Source organism: Fusarium verticillioides, chromosome 8 (assembly GCF_000149555.1).
Source record: "Fusarium verticillioides 7600 chromosome 8, whole genome shotgun sequence".
Taxonomy (NCBI): Eukaryota; Fungi; Ascomycota; class Sordariomycetes; order Hypocreales; family Nectriaceae; genus Fusarium; species Fusarium verticillioides.
In genome coordinates, this window is record NC_031682.1 from 1,795,283 (window position 1) to 1,812,852 (window position 17,570).

At 48.9% G+C, this 17,570-nt stretch overlaps 4 protein-coding genes and 1 non-coding gene across 5 annotated transcripts; all 5 read right to left on the minus strand.

Moving 5' to 3' along the window:
* Positions 1-734: 734 nt before the first annotated feature.
* On the minus strand, positions 735-6,182 carry FVEG_13986 (hypothetical protein; the record flags this gene model as incomplete). Its single annotated transcript, XM_018903324.1, has 1 exon — positions 735-6,182. The coding sequence occupies one exon, from the start codon at positions 6,180-6,182 to the stop codon at positions 735-737; it is 5,448 nt and encodes a 1,815-aa protein (XP_018762423.1).
* Positions 6,183-8,929: 2,747 nt separating this feature from the next.
* FVEG_17688 lies at positions 8,930-9,008 on the minus strand. The gene has a single exon. It is a non-coding gene; the product is annotated as a tRNA-Gly (tRNA).
* A 170-nt stretch (positions 9,009-9,178) lies between these two features.
* On the minus strand, positions 9,179-10,131 carry FVEG_13985 (hypothetical protein; the record flags this gene model as incomplete). The annotated part of the gene is made up of 2 exons (XM_018903323.1): positions 9,179-10,018; positions 10,087-10,131. The coding sequence occupies 2 exons, from the start codon at positions 10,129-10,131 to the stop codon at positions 9,179-9,181; spliced, it is 885 nt and encodes a 294-aa protein (XP_018762422.1).
* A 429-nt stretch (positions 10,132-10,560) lies between these two features.
* Positions 10,561-12,476, minus strand: FVEG_17687 (hypothetical protein; the record flags this gene model as incomplete). The annotated part of the gene is made up of 5 exons (XM_018906916.1): positions 10,561-11,421; positions 11,468-11,773; positions 11,823-12,039; positions 12,087-12,222; positions 12,266-12,476. 5 exons carry the CDS (start codon positions 12,474-12,476, stop codon positions 10,561-10,563), a joined length of 1,731 nt encoding a protein of 576 aa, XP_018762421.1.
* Positions 12,477-15,942: 3,466 nt separating this feature from the next.
* FVEG_13982 (hypothetical protein) lies at positions 15,943-17,150 on the minus strand (the record flags this gene model as incomplete). The annotated part of the gene is made up of 4 exons (XM_018903322.1): positions 15,943-16,029; positions 16,085-16,395; positions 16,429-16,928; positions 16,981-17,150. 4 exons carry the CDS (start codon positions 17,148-17,150, stop codon positions 15,943-15,945), a joined length of 1,068 nt encoding a protein of 355 aa, XP_018762420.1.
* Positions 17,151-17,570: the final 420 nt, after the last annotated feature.

Here is a 17,570-nt window from a genome sequence, read left to right on the forward strand (position 1 = left end):
GCACCACCTATTAACTCGTTTTAGTACATATGGATCTAAAGATCTCATAGATAGACGACAGGGCTGGCAGAGATAGGGTACATAGTGATCATGCGCTACTGTTCCTTGGTGGAGGGGGGGAGGCTTTATGTATTTGTACCAACATCTCCCTAACACTGTTCAGGTATTCCAACAAGACACAATTGAAACATTATTGTTTATATCTTGTAGCATCTACGGTATGGCTTTCTAGTATTTGTGATACAAAAAACGAGGAAAGGCCCTTCTCTTTCCAGTGTTCCTTGCCAACGCTACGCAAGGGGTTCAAATACAGGGTTACATAATTATTCATGATGGGTCGGAAGCTGAGACCATGAAACATCAGTGCTATTTATGCAGCCTCGAATCGATGCATAAATAATCGTGCCCAGTAACAAAACAGCGCTACCTTGAAGCTGGCTTTCCATGATTTTAACAACACATACAGGGCACTACAAGTATTTGGAGTTTCGAATACATCATGAAAGTGTACTTATTGCAAAGGAAGATCCAGACGGACCGAAACAAGTAACGTAAGCCATGTTGTGTTGGTAACAAAGGACATACAGCAGCGCGTCGAAATTGCGTACATTGGAGCGGCAGTTGTTGTAGAAAGAATTGAAATTAGAATGAGAATTAGAAGCATGCAGACTGAACCACCAAAGTTAAATACATGAATATAACCATCACCTTACCAGCTCCAATCATCATCTCCATTACCCAAGAACGCATTGCCCAGCCACACAGAGACATAATCCTAGACGACACCTTGGGAGAGTTCGACAATCCGCAGCAGCAGCACACTCCGGCGCAGGTCCATTACCAACAAGTCCACAAACACCATTGACACAAGCGCAAACTCCCGGCAAAACACAAAGATCAAGATTAGCGAGACAATCTGCGGCACCAGTGCAATCCGTGTTGTCAACACAAACGCCATTTTGACATGTAGCTCCAGTACTGCAACCTGCGTTGGAGGTACACTCGTCAACGTCGGGAGATGTGGCGCAGACTGCATCAACGCAGACACAAAGACCAAGAACGCAAAGAGGATTGACTGAGAGGAGACAATCGTTGGCGTCAACACAAGCATCTGTGCCTCCGCCTCCTGCTGCGGTACACACGCCGTTGGTGCATACATCTCCTGCAGTGGTGCAGTCAGCGTTACCGGTGCACGCATCGCCAGTATTACCTCCGCCGCCACCTCCGGCCTGTACACAGACCGCGTTGAAACAAACGCAGATGTTGAGAAGTCCGTTGAGGCAAAGGCCAGCGTTTGCCGTACAATCATCTGCAGTGGTACAGGAAGTTGGGTTATTCCCTGGATCAGGCCCGCAGACGCCGCTATCAAGGCAGACAGACCCAACCGTAGTACAGTCTGTATTATCTGTGCAGGTATCCCCGTCCCCGCCGCTGTTACCGGCTTGTACACAAACAGCATTGAGACAAACGCAGAGATTCAACAGACCGTCTAAACAGAGAGCGGCGTTGGCAGTGCAGTCGTCTGCTGTAGTGCATGAAGTTGGGTTGTTGCCCGGATCAGGTCCACAGACGCCGCTGTCAAGACAGATAGACCCATCTCGAGTACAGTCTGCATCAACTGTACAAGTATCACCGTCACCGCCGCCATTCCCAGCTTGTACACAGACAGCATTAAGACAAACGCAGAGGTTCAGTAGACCATCCAGACAGAGAGCCGCATTGGCAGTACAGTCGTCTGCTGTAGTACAAGAAGTTGGTGTGTTTCCTGGGTCAGGTCCACAGACACCACTGTCGAGGCATACAGCTCCAGCAGCAGTACACTCAGTGTCGTCAGTGCAGGGGTCGCCATTGTTACCGCCACCGCCTGGTGGTCGTATACAAACGGCATTGACACAGACGCAAAGATTGAGGAGGCCGTCTAAGCAAAGACCAGCATTCGCGGCACAGTCGTCGGCAGTGTTACATGAAGTTGTAGCAGTTTCTGTTGGCGCAGGAGCGGTTGTTTCCGTGGGATTCGCAATAGGGTTGGCGATACATAAACCTTCGAGGCAAACGCAAATGTTGATTAAACCGTCGAGACAGAGTGCAGCGTTAGCTGTGCAGTCATTGTTGGTGGCGCATGGCGTTCTTGTGTCCTCAGGTGGCAGATCAGTTGTTTCTGTTGGATCACCCCCAGGGTTTGCTACAACGCAAACAGCGTTGAGGCAAACACAGAGGTTCAGCAGACCGTCCAAGCAGAGATCCGCATCAGCAAGACAGTCATCAGCTGTAGAACAAGCCACTGGCGCTGTAGTAGGTCCTCCGCCAGCGCCAGTCTCCGTAGTTGTCTGATCGTTGCCTCCCCCAGGATTAACGCAGACGGCATTGAGACAGACACAAAGGTTGATCAACCCGTCGAGACACAGATCCGCATCGACAGCACAATCGTCAGCAGTAGAGCAAGCTACTGCGGTAGAAGTAGCTCCTGGTCCAGTGTTCGTCGCAGTAGGGTTCGCAGCGGTCGTTTCCTGACCGTCTGGATCAGCAACGCAGACTCCGTTGAGGCAGACACAAAGGTTGAGCCCTCCGATAATACAGAGGTCAACATTGACAGTGCAGTCATCGGCTGTGGTACAAGCAACTGCAGTGGTCTCTGTTGGAGCTGGCTCTGTCGCTGTGACTGTTGCATCGGCAGTGGTAGTGGCTAATGCTGGATCAAGGATGCAGACAGCATCTACGCAAACGCATAGATTGAGTAGACCATCTACACAAAGATCAACGTCAACCAAGCAGTCATCATCTGAAGTACAGGCAACTGCTGACGATGTCGCTGCTGCTACTTCCTCTGTGGTCGTAGCACCAGCGTCTGTAGTTGTCTGTCCACTGTCAAGACCAGATGTCGTGGCTAACGCTGGATCGACAATGCAGATGGCATCTACACAGATACAAAGGTTGACCAAACCGTCGACACAGAGGCCGATGTCAGCCAAACAGTCAGCGTCTGTATCACAAGCGACGGCTGATGATGTAGCGGCTGCTTCTCCATCGGTGGTGGTAGCATCCTGGACGGTGGTCGTCTGTCCGTTGTTGGCATCAGTGGTCGAAGCCAAAGCAGGGTCGAGAATACAAATGGCGTCAACGCAGATGCATAGATTGAGTAAACCATCTGAGCAAAAGACAGCATTGGCCAGACAGTCATCATCTGTCGAACACGATACTGTCGATGTGGCCGCTGGGTCTCCCGTTGTAGTAGCAGTCTCTCCAGTACCATCAGTCACTGTAGACCCAGCACTATCAGTCGGCTCTCCGTTGCCAGTAGTTGCAGTTCCAATGTCGGAGCCGGTGACACCTGATCCTTCAGGACCTCCGGGCTGCTGCGTGCAGACTCCATCGACGCAAGTACAAATGTTGAGGCCGTTGAAAACACAGAGAGCGACATTGAGAAGACAATCATCGTCTGTGGAGCATGGTGTCGTTTCAGTTGGCTCTGCAGTTGCGTCTTGAGTAGTGGAGGCTGTCTCTGTCTGTCCATCAACACCGGTACGAGTGGCACCAGTCTCAGAGGCTGAAATACCACTTCCGTCAGTGGTAGGCGCACCGGGGTTGGCAATGTCTGTCGTATCGGTACCAGCACCTACAGCTGCCGAGCTACCGCCGTCGGTAGGAGACTCCCCGCCAGTGTCAGTGGGTAAAGCAGATCCGCTGAGCGTGATCTCAGAGCCTCCGCCACCTTCTGCACCACCCGTCACTCTCGTGCTGGCACCCGAAAGGCCCGTCGAGTCAGATCCAGGGCCGACGATAGGTCCTGCATCAGACGTAACAGCGTCAGTCTCGGTAGGAGAATCGCCGCCGCCATCACCTGAGCCAGTCGAGCCACCATTGCCATCGGGACGACCTCGAATGCTAGTGGTTGAAGCTGAGAGCCCATCGGTACCAGTCGTACCGGGGCCAGGGTTGACAATCGGGGCGTCATCGCTGGCATCAGTACTGGATGCTGTCGAAACTGGAAGATTTCCAGCTCCCGAGCGGGTAGCAGTACCTGCGGGTGGTGAAGTTACAGCTGCGCCACCATCTCCACCACCGTTGCCAGTAGAAGAGCGATCACCACCAAGATCAGGGCCAGGCCGGCCACCGTTTCCTTCCGGGTTGCCGCTGTCTGGCCCGTTACCAGAGCCACCTCCAGGAGAACCACCATTGCCGCCTGGTGATCCGCCGTTGGAGCCACCACCTGTGCCTCCAGTGCCACTACCGCCATTACCGGAGCTTCCATTGCCATTACCACCGCCACCGGAGCCTCCGTTTCCGTTGCCTCCATTTCCGTTGCCTCCGTTGCCACTGCCGGAGCCTCCATTGCCTGAGCCATCGCCAGGAGAGGCACCGTTGCCTCCCCCATTGGAACCTCCATTGTTGCCGTTGGAACCACCACCGGATCCGCTATTACCTCCACCGTTATCTCCATTGGAGCCGCCGTTACCAGAGCCTCCACCGGATGAACCACCATCACCGCCTGGTCTACCGCCATTACCCTGAGGATTGCCATTTGCACCAGGAGAGCCAATGACAACACAGTCTCCGTTCTGGCATACCTGTCCGGGAGGGCAAACGACGTCAACACAGCTGGCCAGTGCTGGGTTTGATACACATGTGTTACCCAAGCAGATCTCATCACTGGCACACGTCTCACCACCGCAGTCGGTGGGATCTCCAAGAGGGACGCACGATTCCTGGATGCAGGCATAGTTGGCAGGGCAGATAGAGCCACCGCAGCTAATAGGCCCATCTACCCGCACGCAACGGTCGTCGATGCAGGCGTAGCCTGGTGGACAAACATCGTTCTGGCGATGGAAGAGCCGGTTAAGGTTGCTGGATGGTCCGCAGGATAAGGGGTCCGAAACCGAAAGGCATTCTCCACTAACGCAGATGAAGTTTGATGCGCACTCTGGCTCGCATGCAGAAGATGGAAATCCGTTACCATCCTCGCCTGGGCCTGGACGGCCAGGGCCAATGTTGTTGGGGCCACCCTGGTTGTTACCAGAGCCAGAGCTGGAACCAGGACGTGAGCCTGGGAAGCCGCCCGGATAACCGCCTTGGCCACCTTGATTCTGGCCACCTTGGTTCTGATCACCTTGATTTTGACCACCTCCACCTGAAGCGTCACCAGGAGAGCTGCTAGAACCGTTGCTGTTCGAGGTAGAGTCTCCTCCTTGTTGATTTCCGCCCTGCCCCGAAGTGGCGTCGTTGGGAGAACCTTCCCGACCGCCTTCATTGTTGTTCTGATCTGTAGATCCCCCTGGCCCGAAGACAAATCCTCCTAGACGTGTAGAAGGACTACAAGCTGTCCTAGGGATGCTTTCCTTGTGAACCAGGTCGCTAATGCACTGCCCAGAGACGCAGACTTGTCCCTTGCCACATGGTTCGGCGCTACTGCCGCACTGAGAAGTATCTGTAGAGATACTAATCGGTACGCATTCACCACTGAGGCACCATGAGCCAGGCTCGCAGGGTGTATCGCAGTTCTGGTATGCGTTTTCGTCGTCAAGGGACTGGCATTGCCCAGACACACACACTTGCCCAGCAGTGCAGGCCTGGGAATCTTCTCCGCAGTTGTTTATGTCGGTGGAAAGGAATATCTGTCGACAGTATCCGTCCTGGCAAGATGTACCGAGAGAGCATGAAGTTCTCTCATCGCAGGCTTGAACGTCGGTACCGAGGATAAAGGGAACACAGGTATCATAGAGACACCAGCTTCCAACATCGCATTTACTATTGGAAGGGCCGCAGGATGCGGGATCTGAGCCAATATCGAGCTTTTGGCATTGTTGGTTGATACAGAGAGATGAAGCACCACAGGACTCTCCTCCACAGTGGATAGGATCGACTGCGATCTCGATGGAGACACATTCGCCGTTGGTGCACAGTTGACCAGGCTTGCATGCGGTAGGACAGTCACCTGTACCGAGCTCAAGCGGGAGACACAGACCGGCAACACAGATCTCTGAGGGCCCGCAGGAGTTACCGAACTTTCCACAGTTTCGAGGATCAAGACCAATAGTGGTGTTGGTGCAACTTCTCCAGGTGCAGATATCAGGGATGGGACATCCGGCACGTGGGACGAGGTTTGGGTATGTTTGATGGGGATATGCAGAAGCTGAAACCGTCAGGGTGATAGCCACGAGGGCTCGCCAGCTCAGAGAGTGAGTCATGGCTACTAGGTGATAATTCGTCGACTTGTTGTTGATGATGTTGAACAACGGAGTCGATGAAGCTTCGTGCTATATATCTCGGTAGTTGTTGACCAGACGCATCTCAACATACCTATCGTCACAATAAACAAGCCAGTGACTGCTGGTGACAAGCAACACTGTGAAATACCGGTCTTCGATACATCCTGGATCAATGTTTGATTAGGCTGGCTTGTGTGATGCCTTCGTTGGTATGTGGTATAAGGAGGGTTCTCAGAATCATGGCAACTCAGGTGATTCCAGATCGATCAAGGCGTAGTGCTACATGCCTTGGAACAATAAGATCTTAAACAAAACACCACTGAAGGGTTTGGATCCAGGCCTGGGCTGTCTTTGATCGGATGAAAGTCTTTCTGGCGTGAAACCATCCAGATAAGGGGGCGGTCGCTCATGACGATGACTCAATGTGAATATTGGAACCATGGTGATAGGTCTTTTCCCTACTCGCAGTTCTGTTGCCATCAATCACGAACAATAAAACAAGCACAAGCGCAGAAAGATTTCTTAACGTTCTTACAGCTTGCGCGAGTAAGTATTGAATTCAGTGACGGGATACAACTACCAAAAATCCCGGAGAAATTGGACAGAAGGTACGGTCTAAGGGACAAGAGACCCAATACTCCTTTCTCTGATAGAACCAACAGCATGAATCAAAGCCGGCATTCCACGATAACTAGAGCGCTCTGCTGTCAACGTTTGGGGCTGAGTCAAGGACGGCCCCGTTTAGCAGCCACCTACGTATTAGACTTTTTAATGTCTCTTTTGGTTCTCTGCCCAGCTCCAGTAATCACATTAGGATGTGTATATACAATATCTGCTACTGTGACTTGACAGGGGCCTCGGCTTTGAAATCCCTGGTATTCAGGGAGATGTCCCAAGTACTATTACTAGTGGCAATAACTATGAGAGCTTCTTGGCAAGTTCCTAGACCCAAGCTGCGCCCAAAGTACCATCTTGATGAGTATATTTAGCATCCGCTATGAACTTTCAAGTCATCGATTCAGCTGACGTGGTTGCCCATATGATATGTACAAAGAGAGGCGACAGATTTACTCCCTAGTGCCGTTTACCGTGATTCGATGTAAGTCTTGTAATACGCTTTTGGCTGTCGTAAGCGAATGACTATTTGATGTGTTTATCTTGAGTCTGCCTCTACGCATTGTCCAGGTTTCCTCATAAACTTTGGACTGACACCGAGTCACCAAGTCATCAAACCGCCAAAGACGGGCCACAGCAACACAGCCCCATATCCTCTAAAATACTGCTTTATGTTGAAATCTCCTTTCTGATAAAAAGTATGTCAACCTCGAAACAATAATCAATGTCTGGTGTTAATTGGGCTTCTGGTGAAACAGGTTGCAACCACTTTAGTTTATCAGGCCGCTAACTTTCGGAGCGCGTATTCATGCCCATCACATTCGGCCTTCGAAGTAACCGAAACATTCAGACTTTAGGCTTGACGGACGCTATGTACAGTTTAAATTAAGGCAGCGCCACGTTGCAATGGCCGGATCTCGGCAGTTCGGTGAAACATGGAGACATCAACTATGGCTTGCAAATCCTCAGGCACGGAAAACTCCGTTTTATTATCCTCGACTGTTTGATTTTATGGAGTCGATGTTGTGTGATACATTTTTGGTATATTTTGCCATCACATTCCTTGGACCCCACGTTGCAGAACAGTGACGGTGGCATCCCAGACCTGTATCACTTCTCAATTGCGACTTGCAGAGACCCTGGGGTGTCTGGCCCTTAACCGGAACTTCCGCCGATACAGGCTTAAAACTCAACTTCTGAATGGCTCTGTTGGTAACAGTAGTGAATCATTTCACAATAGCAGTGCGCTGTGCATACTAAAATCCGCGCATTATATGATATCCCTTGCAGGACGAGAAGGCAGCTCGACTGCATTGTACAAAGGTTTGGTCAATCAAGCACTTAATATAAAGGAGACCTCTGTTTGGCCGGTGGTCACACCAAGATTCAAGTATTTCTGGCAATGCACCTTGCAAAACGTAACCTCTGACCGCAATATTGTGTCTTTTGAGGCCATACATGCAAGAGAGCTGTCGTGCCCAAAGGGATGACTTTGCAGAGTGAGCTCTGCGGTGGATGCCCAAGTTACATTTCTAAGAGGCTCAAGGTGTGTAACACAGAGACTATTGAGATGAAGAACGGAGCAAAAGCCCCTCGCTGGTGTAACCCGACGGAAATAACATGATCCATAGACCTCCTTCACAACCAATGATATCTCCTTTGTGGATCACCTTTCAGCTGCAAGTCCTGAGGTTGTGTCCTCCCTTGCATAACATGTTCAGCCTCATGCAGTCTTCTCCAAATCGGGCGACTCGAGAGGATCAGATCATATTTCATGACTGAGACTCCTTACCGCCTCCATTGCACAGACTCAAAAGTCGATGCGTTTTCTGAGACACGATCGATCAGGATCGCGAGTCAAAGACGTTGAACCGTCAGATCATACCAGCTCGGCAGATCTAACGATTGAGTTGAAACTAGGATGAGCAGTATTCCCCTGGCAAATCCGAGTCGAGTGTCTTGCAAAACAGGTATACATCTCTGTGATAAGGGGAGAGCAAGACAAAATCACTTTTGTCAATTATTCAAATGGGCTGAGAAAGGTCAGGTGGGTAGAAACGGAATCGACAGCAGAGAGGAAAGAAAAACAAAAAACAAAAACAAAGCAATCGTGCGTCATCCGGAATTCGAATCCGAGCCTCAACTTTTCTCAATGGAAGAGTTGAATCCTAACCCCTAGACCAATGACGCTTGATAATTTGATGACTCAGCGAAATGCTGAACCAATCTATAACCACCAGGTTCTGTCGAGCTCCATTCATTATCCGGTGATTGTATGATACAGCAGCAGACATGCCAAGGTTGACAAGAGGTAAAATCCACTTTCTTCTATATACATAACTGAAGGCTATATGTCCCTTCTATGCCTTTGAACCCGAGTTCATGTTATACTTGTAGTGCCATCCCTCACTCTTCATATCCATCCTGATTTTGTACGTCTCCTCCGCGACTCTCAACACATCCAAGTCCAGGTCCACAATCTCCATTTTCTCCTCACCAACCTCAATTCTTCCCAATGCTCCCAAGATTGGCATATTCACACAACTCAGTCCTCCAGCATTGCAAAACACAATCGCGGCCGTATTCTCAAACGCTCGTGCCGTAAGTGTACAATTCAAAAAGATGCGTTCAGAATCGGGGTTGAGACCGGCTCCTTCTTCGCCGTTATCATCCATAAACCAGTATGACGGTATGAGTATGATATCAGCACCGTCGTTGACGAGCGCTTTGAACGCCTCGGGGAAAGCTAGATCCCAGCATATCACCATGCCAGCGCGTACCGGTCTTCCATCAGCGTGTCTTAGCGGCGTGTCGAATGCAGTATGTGGGGTGTGCGTTGAAGAAGTTAAATGCGGTCGCTCAGGATGCCACAGGTTCTTCTTCTGATAAGAGCCGCAAATCTCGCCTGTTCCTGCGGCAAGGAAGTATGCCATGTTACGGAGCTCCTCATCTTCAGAATGGGGAACTGCATGAACTTCGCAGATTGTGCCAGGAACGATGTTGATGTTGAGTTCTTTAGCTAGAGCTTGGTATTTCGCGAGATATCCTGTTGATGTCTTGCTGGCCGATATAAATTCGGGATGCTCGGGGACCCATGATGTTAAATGGAATTCAGGGAGAATTGCAATATCGCATCCCTTTGAAGCGGCTGAGCGAAGATAAGTTTCTGCTTTTGCAAAGTTTTCTTCGACAACGATGGCCTGATAACGTGTAAGTCAATGACATCAGAAGATCAATACAGATGCCGCAACGAGGTTTATGGACTGACCTTTGGTTCGAATTGTATTACAGCAACTTTATAAATGGGCGCCATTTTGGATGCAACGTTCTGTTGGTTACCAGGAAAGATTACAGTCACAAATGAACAGAAATGTCTTGCATATCTGGGGAAACATCGAATGCAATGCGGGCGGAGTATAAAATATCGGCCGTCGGCGTGATGAGCAACAATTCTCCACTGTTAGCATCGGGTACACATTTCTCTAAATGGCAAAGGCTTTGTCAATGATTATTCATGACAGGCCAATCATTATCACGGATCGAGTTCCTTGCTTGGCTGTTTGCCACTTGCGTCAACTCTGTTGAGTTCCTTGTGTATTGATTACCCGATATGGATTTGGTCGCTGATTGACAGGTGTCACCTCGCGTTCACGTTTATGTCGCGCAATGCGAATGATTGCCCAGAAATGGTTTTGTTATATCCGCAGCGAATCACACTTCGTGAATGACACGGATTTAGAAGCTAAGGAAAACCGCTGAGGTTACCCCTCAGTATCTCGCTTGGTACGCCGGGTGGCGCAGGTCCAGAAGGTCCATCGAATGGGCAGAACAAGACGCTGCCCTCAGCCGTATTCTGCTGTCCCAAGAGCGGCCCTTTTGCACTCCTCTCCATGAGATCCTGGACCTTGTCAACAGCTGATGCATCAATCCCGGTCTTCCGTAACTCATGCGCCATTTGTATGGCTGCAGATGCAGTAACAGGGTTCTCGCGTCCAATCGTGATCATGAGATCCATCAGCGCTGTCATCTTCATCTCGCTGCTGCGATTCTGTGCCGACACATAATCTTCTAGAAACACATATGTCGCCATATATGCTGCGAATGTCACAAGAGGTTTGCCGAACATGGCTGTCACGTCAGGCTGCGAAGCAATGATGTTAAATATCGCGTCAGCAGAAGGGACGAGACGCGCCTGTGTGTTGGAGAGTACATCAGAAGAGATATTGTGTTTCTTGGCCTTGACGGAACCGACGCGGTGGATGCATATTGACGCGGTGTGTAGCTGGAGGTTTATGTTGGTGGCTTCCTGAGTAAGTGACCCGCGGAGCGTTTCGGGGAGCGTAATGAACGCTGTTGAGAGACTCGTGTCGAGATCGCGATGACGTTTCCAGAACTGACTGTTTTGGATGTCTGCTAGGTCAGAGGCTTGGTGGTCCTGGTAAGTATGATCGAGACATTCGTGGAATAAATGAGTCGTTGTAATGCGATATCCGAATGACGAGCAGAGAGAGTTGTCACCGCCGAGAACTTGAGGCAATGACGTTGAGGGTTCCTCCATGCCAAGTTGAAAGGCTTCGTCCGAGGCTGGCAATAGCGTGCTGATCTGCAAGGCGTCAGTCATGTATCTTCTCAGCTCTTATCTATCATACCTTGTTGACGTCCATCAGACTTGGCCATCCCGTAGTGCCGCTCGTATGCTTATCACTGCAAAACACAGCCCACAGTGTTCTTCGCCTCTCCTCAAGCTCACACCAATCCTTTGGTTCCGGAAGCGTTGCATTTCGTCTCCAGTCATTTTTACCATCGAGCTGATGGAGGCCTAGAATCTGCGACAGGCGAACAGACTTTGATGTACTCATCGATGATCGGGAGAACCACATATTTAGCACTTCGAAATGAGCCATGAGAATGCAACATTGCGTATGGGCGAGAGTGACAAAATATTCCCCCTCGCCCTAGTGTCGTCAGTTGACGTCCGTTATGCACAGTTAAAGATTGACTGACCTTTTGCTCATCAGCTTCAAGATAATACCTCGCTCTTCGATAGAAGGGATCTGCGAGGTGTTTGTGAGGCGGTGAAACAAGTGCAGCTTGCGCCATGATTATGTACTGAAGACACATGGGTGGTTGCATATGAGGTGGAAGATAAAGCGATGCAAGATATCGCGAAGGATGAATGTATTGCGCATCGCAATGAACCTTTGTGAAAAAGACATTCGTCCTACAACTGTCAGGTCCTTTCTTTTACTCTCGATGATTTTCACTCACAAGTCCTCAATGATTTCTTGCGGGGGAAGTTGTTCATATCTTCCCGTCTCAGTAAGCTGATTCTCCGACGGTTCAAAGGGTCTGAACGATTGATATCCTTCTTCCTGCGTCGCCTTGAGCCGATATTCCAGGTCGACTACTCCCATTAGTATCGCTCAGAAACTTTGCTACTTACTTACCCAATCGCGACTCGAGTTCTTTGACCCGTGGTCGCGTGGCTGTTATCACGGGCTTCTTGCGCGAAGAGGGATATTGGCATTTTGTGCCGGTGGCGGAACAGCGGCTACATTCAGGGCTCGAACGGTCGCACTTTAGTTTACGGTTACGGCACTGATAGCACGAAAATGGCATGAGAGTTTCCTCTGGCGGTTTGGAGGAGGACGAGGCCATTTTTTAGAGTTGGTGAGAGCTTGGTATAGCTCTTGGGGTTGGAGGTTACGTGATGCTTGAGTTTAGTTGCCTACGTGATCATCCTTCGCCTCTGCTGTGCGGCTATAATACAGTGGGTCTCTTCGTTTGTGATTTGCTGCGCACCACTGATGACCGTATCGCGATAAGAGGGTTTCTACTAACCTATACAACACCTCATCGAAAAGTCAGAACAGAGTAACTAAACGAGCCAACGGCAAAAGACCAAGGAATAAAAGATAGTTTCACGATTTCCCTTCAAAGGTTCAAAGGATTAAAGCCATATATCTTCAAGTGGGTCTGTCTTGTTGAAAAGGCCACGGCTACTTAATTCAAGGTTCTCGATCAAACCTTCGTCTGCATGTATAAGTCTGCCACTCGATGTGGTGGTATGCTGTAGTGAGATTCTCACTGGCGTGGCGTTTGGAGGAGCTATGAGCGCGAAACCTTGAAATCCACATTGGAAAGCTTCCTCTTCGCCGAGGTATAATTAACCCCCTCCCCCGCCCCCAAAGAACATCTCCTTCTTGAGTTTCTACCAACATTTCGACACTTCTTCAATATGGACGTTACACAAACGTGAAGTCATGATTATGATAATGCGATCAGTTTTATCCCCGATAGATCTCCAGTCCGTCATCAACGCATCGCCTGTCATATTCCAGCTTTACCTTGCTTACCGTTCGTCCATAATGGCGCCTACCATCCGTCAGATTAAAAACTCATGTGCAGCCCTGGAATCTGGAATTCAACAAATGCTGGTCATAAACACTCTCCCAGATAAGATGTTGGGTAAAGGCCATAGGCTTACTGTTAGACAAGAGACGTGTTACGCGAACTGGGAAAAGCACCTACCCTTGATTTGTGAGCTTCACCGACAGAGAGAAAAGGCACACCATCTCATTATAGAACCTTCAACGGAAGCTTGGAAAGCACTCTTGTCGTGGAAAGAGAAGAGCAGGCTCCAACCAGATCTAGCTTCCGAGCGGCATCCAATCGTTGAAAGAACATTGGTCTTTTTCCGAACAAGAGACATACGCCTTTGAACGTGGCTTTCTTTTGTATGAACCATGGCGGCTTTACATGGATTCTGATGACCCGAATGATCTCAGTGGTCCCAAATGTAATGACAGTCGCAACGTTACAGGGCCCAACTGGAAATGTCTTGATGACTGGTGGGAACATATCTAGTGACAGGCTCTACCTCCCGTCGATATTAGGGTTTGTCTTTGACAAATTCAGAACCTTAGAACACTTAGTCGCACAACACTCCGGAAAGATCCGGCCAAGTCACCGACTATATCAAGCTCTGATGATGATCAGGCATGAAAGTTCTTAAGTCGGACCGAAAACCAAGAACTGAGATACACCAGGTCTCTTTGCTTGCGTGGCTAGGTTGTGTTACAGAACCTAGGACTGATGAAGGAGGAGGAGCTGCAGAACTATGTACTCTTGAGCTATTTCGAGTTCGCAATCGAGGAGGCAAAGCTTTGCTCATCTGCAGTGAGCGTAGAGAAACGCTGTGTTCACAGGCAGCTAGCCTGTCGACTAGAGAATCTATTTGAAGATGCTGCTATGCCTCACTACTTTATGCAAGCCTATGTCCTTTGGGATAGAAGTCGGATACGAAAAGTGGAAGCCTGAATGGTGGATGTTATGGTTGTTAGGATTTAGATGATAGACCTCAAAAGCCTGTTTGTCACTGATTTTATCTTTATCAGACATCGTAATGTAATAGGAAAAGACAGTTAAGTCGTTTGCTGGAGGACAGCGGTCTATGTAGTAGGGGCGATTACATGAATGTAGGGGGGCACGAATGCAGATGATAATAGAATGCATCCACAAAATAACAAAGCCCAATGGTATATATCCTTATTTGGGAAAAGCATTCTACCATCCTGACTGATGAGGTCGAAGAATGGGACACTATAGTGTATGATGCTTCTTCTTAAATAGTTTTGCGATAGTTTCGCAGGATGCTTCGGGGACCCCGATTCATGTTCATGTTCACTCGTGAAATCTCTGAATGTTACAATAGATTCATGCTACTAAGCTACCTGACTCCATCCTGAGCTCCAACTTCATATGCAGAAAATACGTTGCAGCTCACCTCGTTTCAGGAGATATAGTCTCCCCATCAAGATATGTGTAGATACGGTAAACGGTGGGGATATCTTTACATTCTTGCAACTGTAGCGCACACAGCTCTTCCACCATATCGTCGCCATTAGCGTCTCGAATTTTGAGCTCATTGACAAGAAGCCGGACGATGCTCTGGTACTGTTTTTTGGCGCATAGATACAAGACCAGTTGGTCCAGCCCAAACACAACGTGAAGACTTTAACCAGCGCACTTTGTTGCCTTCAGCATGCAGCACGCCACTATCTTTGAAAAACTCCCTATCAACCCGATAAAGTCTCAGAGCCATAGTTTGTAAGAAGACAAGGAGTGGTTTTGATCTTCTGACCCAATCGAGAGATATTCGCGATCTAGAAAGTGGAGAGGAAAATCGGGCGGCGCATGGGCATTTTTTAAGAGGCCAGCGGGGCATAATGGATGCTCATCCATAGGAAGATAAATAGTCTGGTCGTGTTTTCGATGCAATTTGTGTTCGTCGGTGAAAAGCCATATGTTCTTGTCGCTTTCACGTGCATGTTTAGCTTGTGAGTGTGCCAGAGATAAGTAGCGGAGACAGTCAAAAGTGAACCGAAACTCCATGCTTGGCGATTTTATGAATAAGGAGGTTATTGCGAATCGAACCTCTTCATGCGTGGCGTCTGTTGCTCCAAGATGCCGAAACAAAATCCCTCCGGTCTGGGTTGATCGTCGCAGATTTATTGAACACTTTGAGGTCCAAGTCCGGTATTTCGATATCTCCTGTCATCGGAAAATAAACCGGTCCTGAGGCACATGAGACCCATTCTCCATCTCTCAATGGTAGAAGTTCGAGCGACTTGAGCAATTTGGTTCCAACCCAGTTGTTATCACATATCTCTGAAACACATCTGGGCTAGTAAAGAATGCCAGTCATCAGCCGTTGTGTTGGTGCGCATTTTGGAGTCATGCTGGCTGAGATCTCTTTTCAGGAGGCTAACAAACAGAGATAAGGTGCTCTCTGTAGTCCGTAAGGTTTAAAATGATTGGTCACCTTGTGCGGGTACTTCGCCGAGATAAAGGGGTCCTCGACGGGATCGTCGAGTAAGAGTATCTCTTCATCATCGGCCATGCCACTCGCGGCTATCATGACGTCGCTAATAAGACGTAGGTCCCTCCGGTTTCTAAAATTTAGAATAGGAATATCTTGAACCAGAGATGCAATTTTAACATCTAATCCAGCCCAGAACGAGTCATTATAACTATCCGGAGATGGAAGAAATAACGGCCAGTAAGAGCAAAGAACTGGATGCTGGTTAGATTCCAATATTGCTTGCAGAAATGTCTTGGCATTTCAATCACGAATTTTCAGACTCCTCTTTGTCGTAGTCACGATATCCTGCCGGTTGGCATTTGTATCAAAGTCTGACTGGATGTGAAACTAGTCATGGTCAACGGACTTCCCTGGTGAATGTCAAGACTCTTATATTGCTTACCTTGTAGCCTGAAGTCCTGAGAGGCAGAAAGGCAAAGAGTTCTTGTTTTCTTGTAGAAATATAAGACTGGTAATCAATTCTTAGTGGAAAAGCCAAGACAACTTCCGCAGAAGTGAGGCTTTTCCGTGCCTCCTCAGTGGTGGCAGCATCGCGACTCTCGCTCTGCGCTAGGCGGGTGGCTAACTGCTTCGTAATGTGATACATTTGGCTTGTCGTAGAGGATTTGTCCGCTGAAGCTACCGCAGTTTCTAAAGAGATACGGCAGTCGTCGATCTTCTTTTTCGTAAACTGCTTTGACCGCTGAATATTTCCTTGTCAGTTGTAGAAAGTGACACTAATCTTACTCAGTTTTCGTAGAAAAAGGAGACGTGTCTCCTGAAGGTCGTCGAACTGCATGATAATGACCGTCTTAAGATGCTCTATCTCATCCTCGTCACCTCGATCATGTAAATAAAGTGTTGTGCGAGTGAGAGGACTAGGAATCGTTTCCGTCGGCTTCACCCAGATGGGCCTTACCATTCCGAGACCCGGGTCGTTCCTATTATGTCGGAACTCAAACGAGTAATTTCTGGACTGGATGTGCACGCGAGATGCAGCGATGAACACGGATTTGAAGCCGATGCCTTTGGCACCTACATATCCATGTTTTGCAGTCTTGGTGCTTTCTCCGACAGAGCATATCGCCTTCAGATCCAGACTAGTAAATCCGTCCTCGTTGCACTCAACCACGATGTGTTTCGGGTGGATCTGAAAGGAGATAAACGAGGGATCATTCTTGTCATCGGCATTCTGGAGAAGCTCGAACACGAATCGAGCACCGCTGCCGTAAATGTTTCTTGCTAAACTGAACAGTTTGTGAGATTTAAGGATTTGTATTCACTCTCCGAGGCACTTACACTTTGATGGAATGCGATGCGGCGTTCTCCATCTTGAGCCAATTTTCATCAATCCTTCGACGATAGTCGGAGTTGAACCGGCCAATATCGTCCATCATGTCATGGTCCAAATATCCATAATATTCCTTCACCTCCTTTACAATCCTCTCCGCTTCTTCTGGAGTTGCCATGATCGGTAATGCAGGTATGTGCTGTGTTTCGCTTCGAGATTTGGAAAATGGAATGAATGGAAGACTTCATTGCGAGGAATGTCTCAAATCAGAGGACCTTTAGGGAGCTTAGCGCTGTTGGTTTTGTTTCCAAGAGGAAGCCATTCCGCAAAAGCATGTTGGTCACAGCATCCTGGTCTATCTTAAGTTATCACCTCGCAACCGCTATGCTCTCAGACCGCCACTGAAGCTCGGCGCGTATTTGTACAGCCATAAAGGATTAGCCCATTCTATCAATAGATGCGGGGAATATTATTTCTTGGTGAAGTGCAAGCCTGTGTTTTCTCTTTCATTTTAATGTATTATCGCTATCAATGGCGTGAACTTTGAAGTGATCAGAGCCCGCCGGGTTTGGGACTAACGTGTAACGGTAGTTAGTCC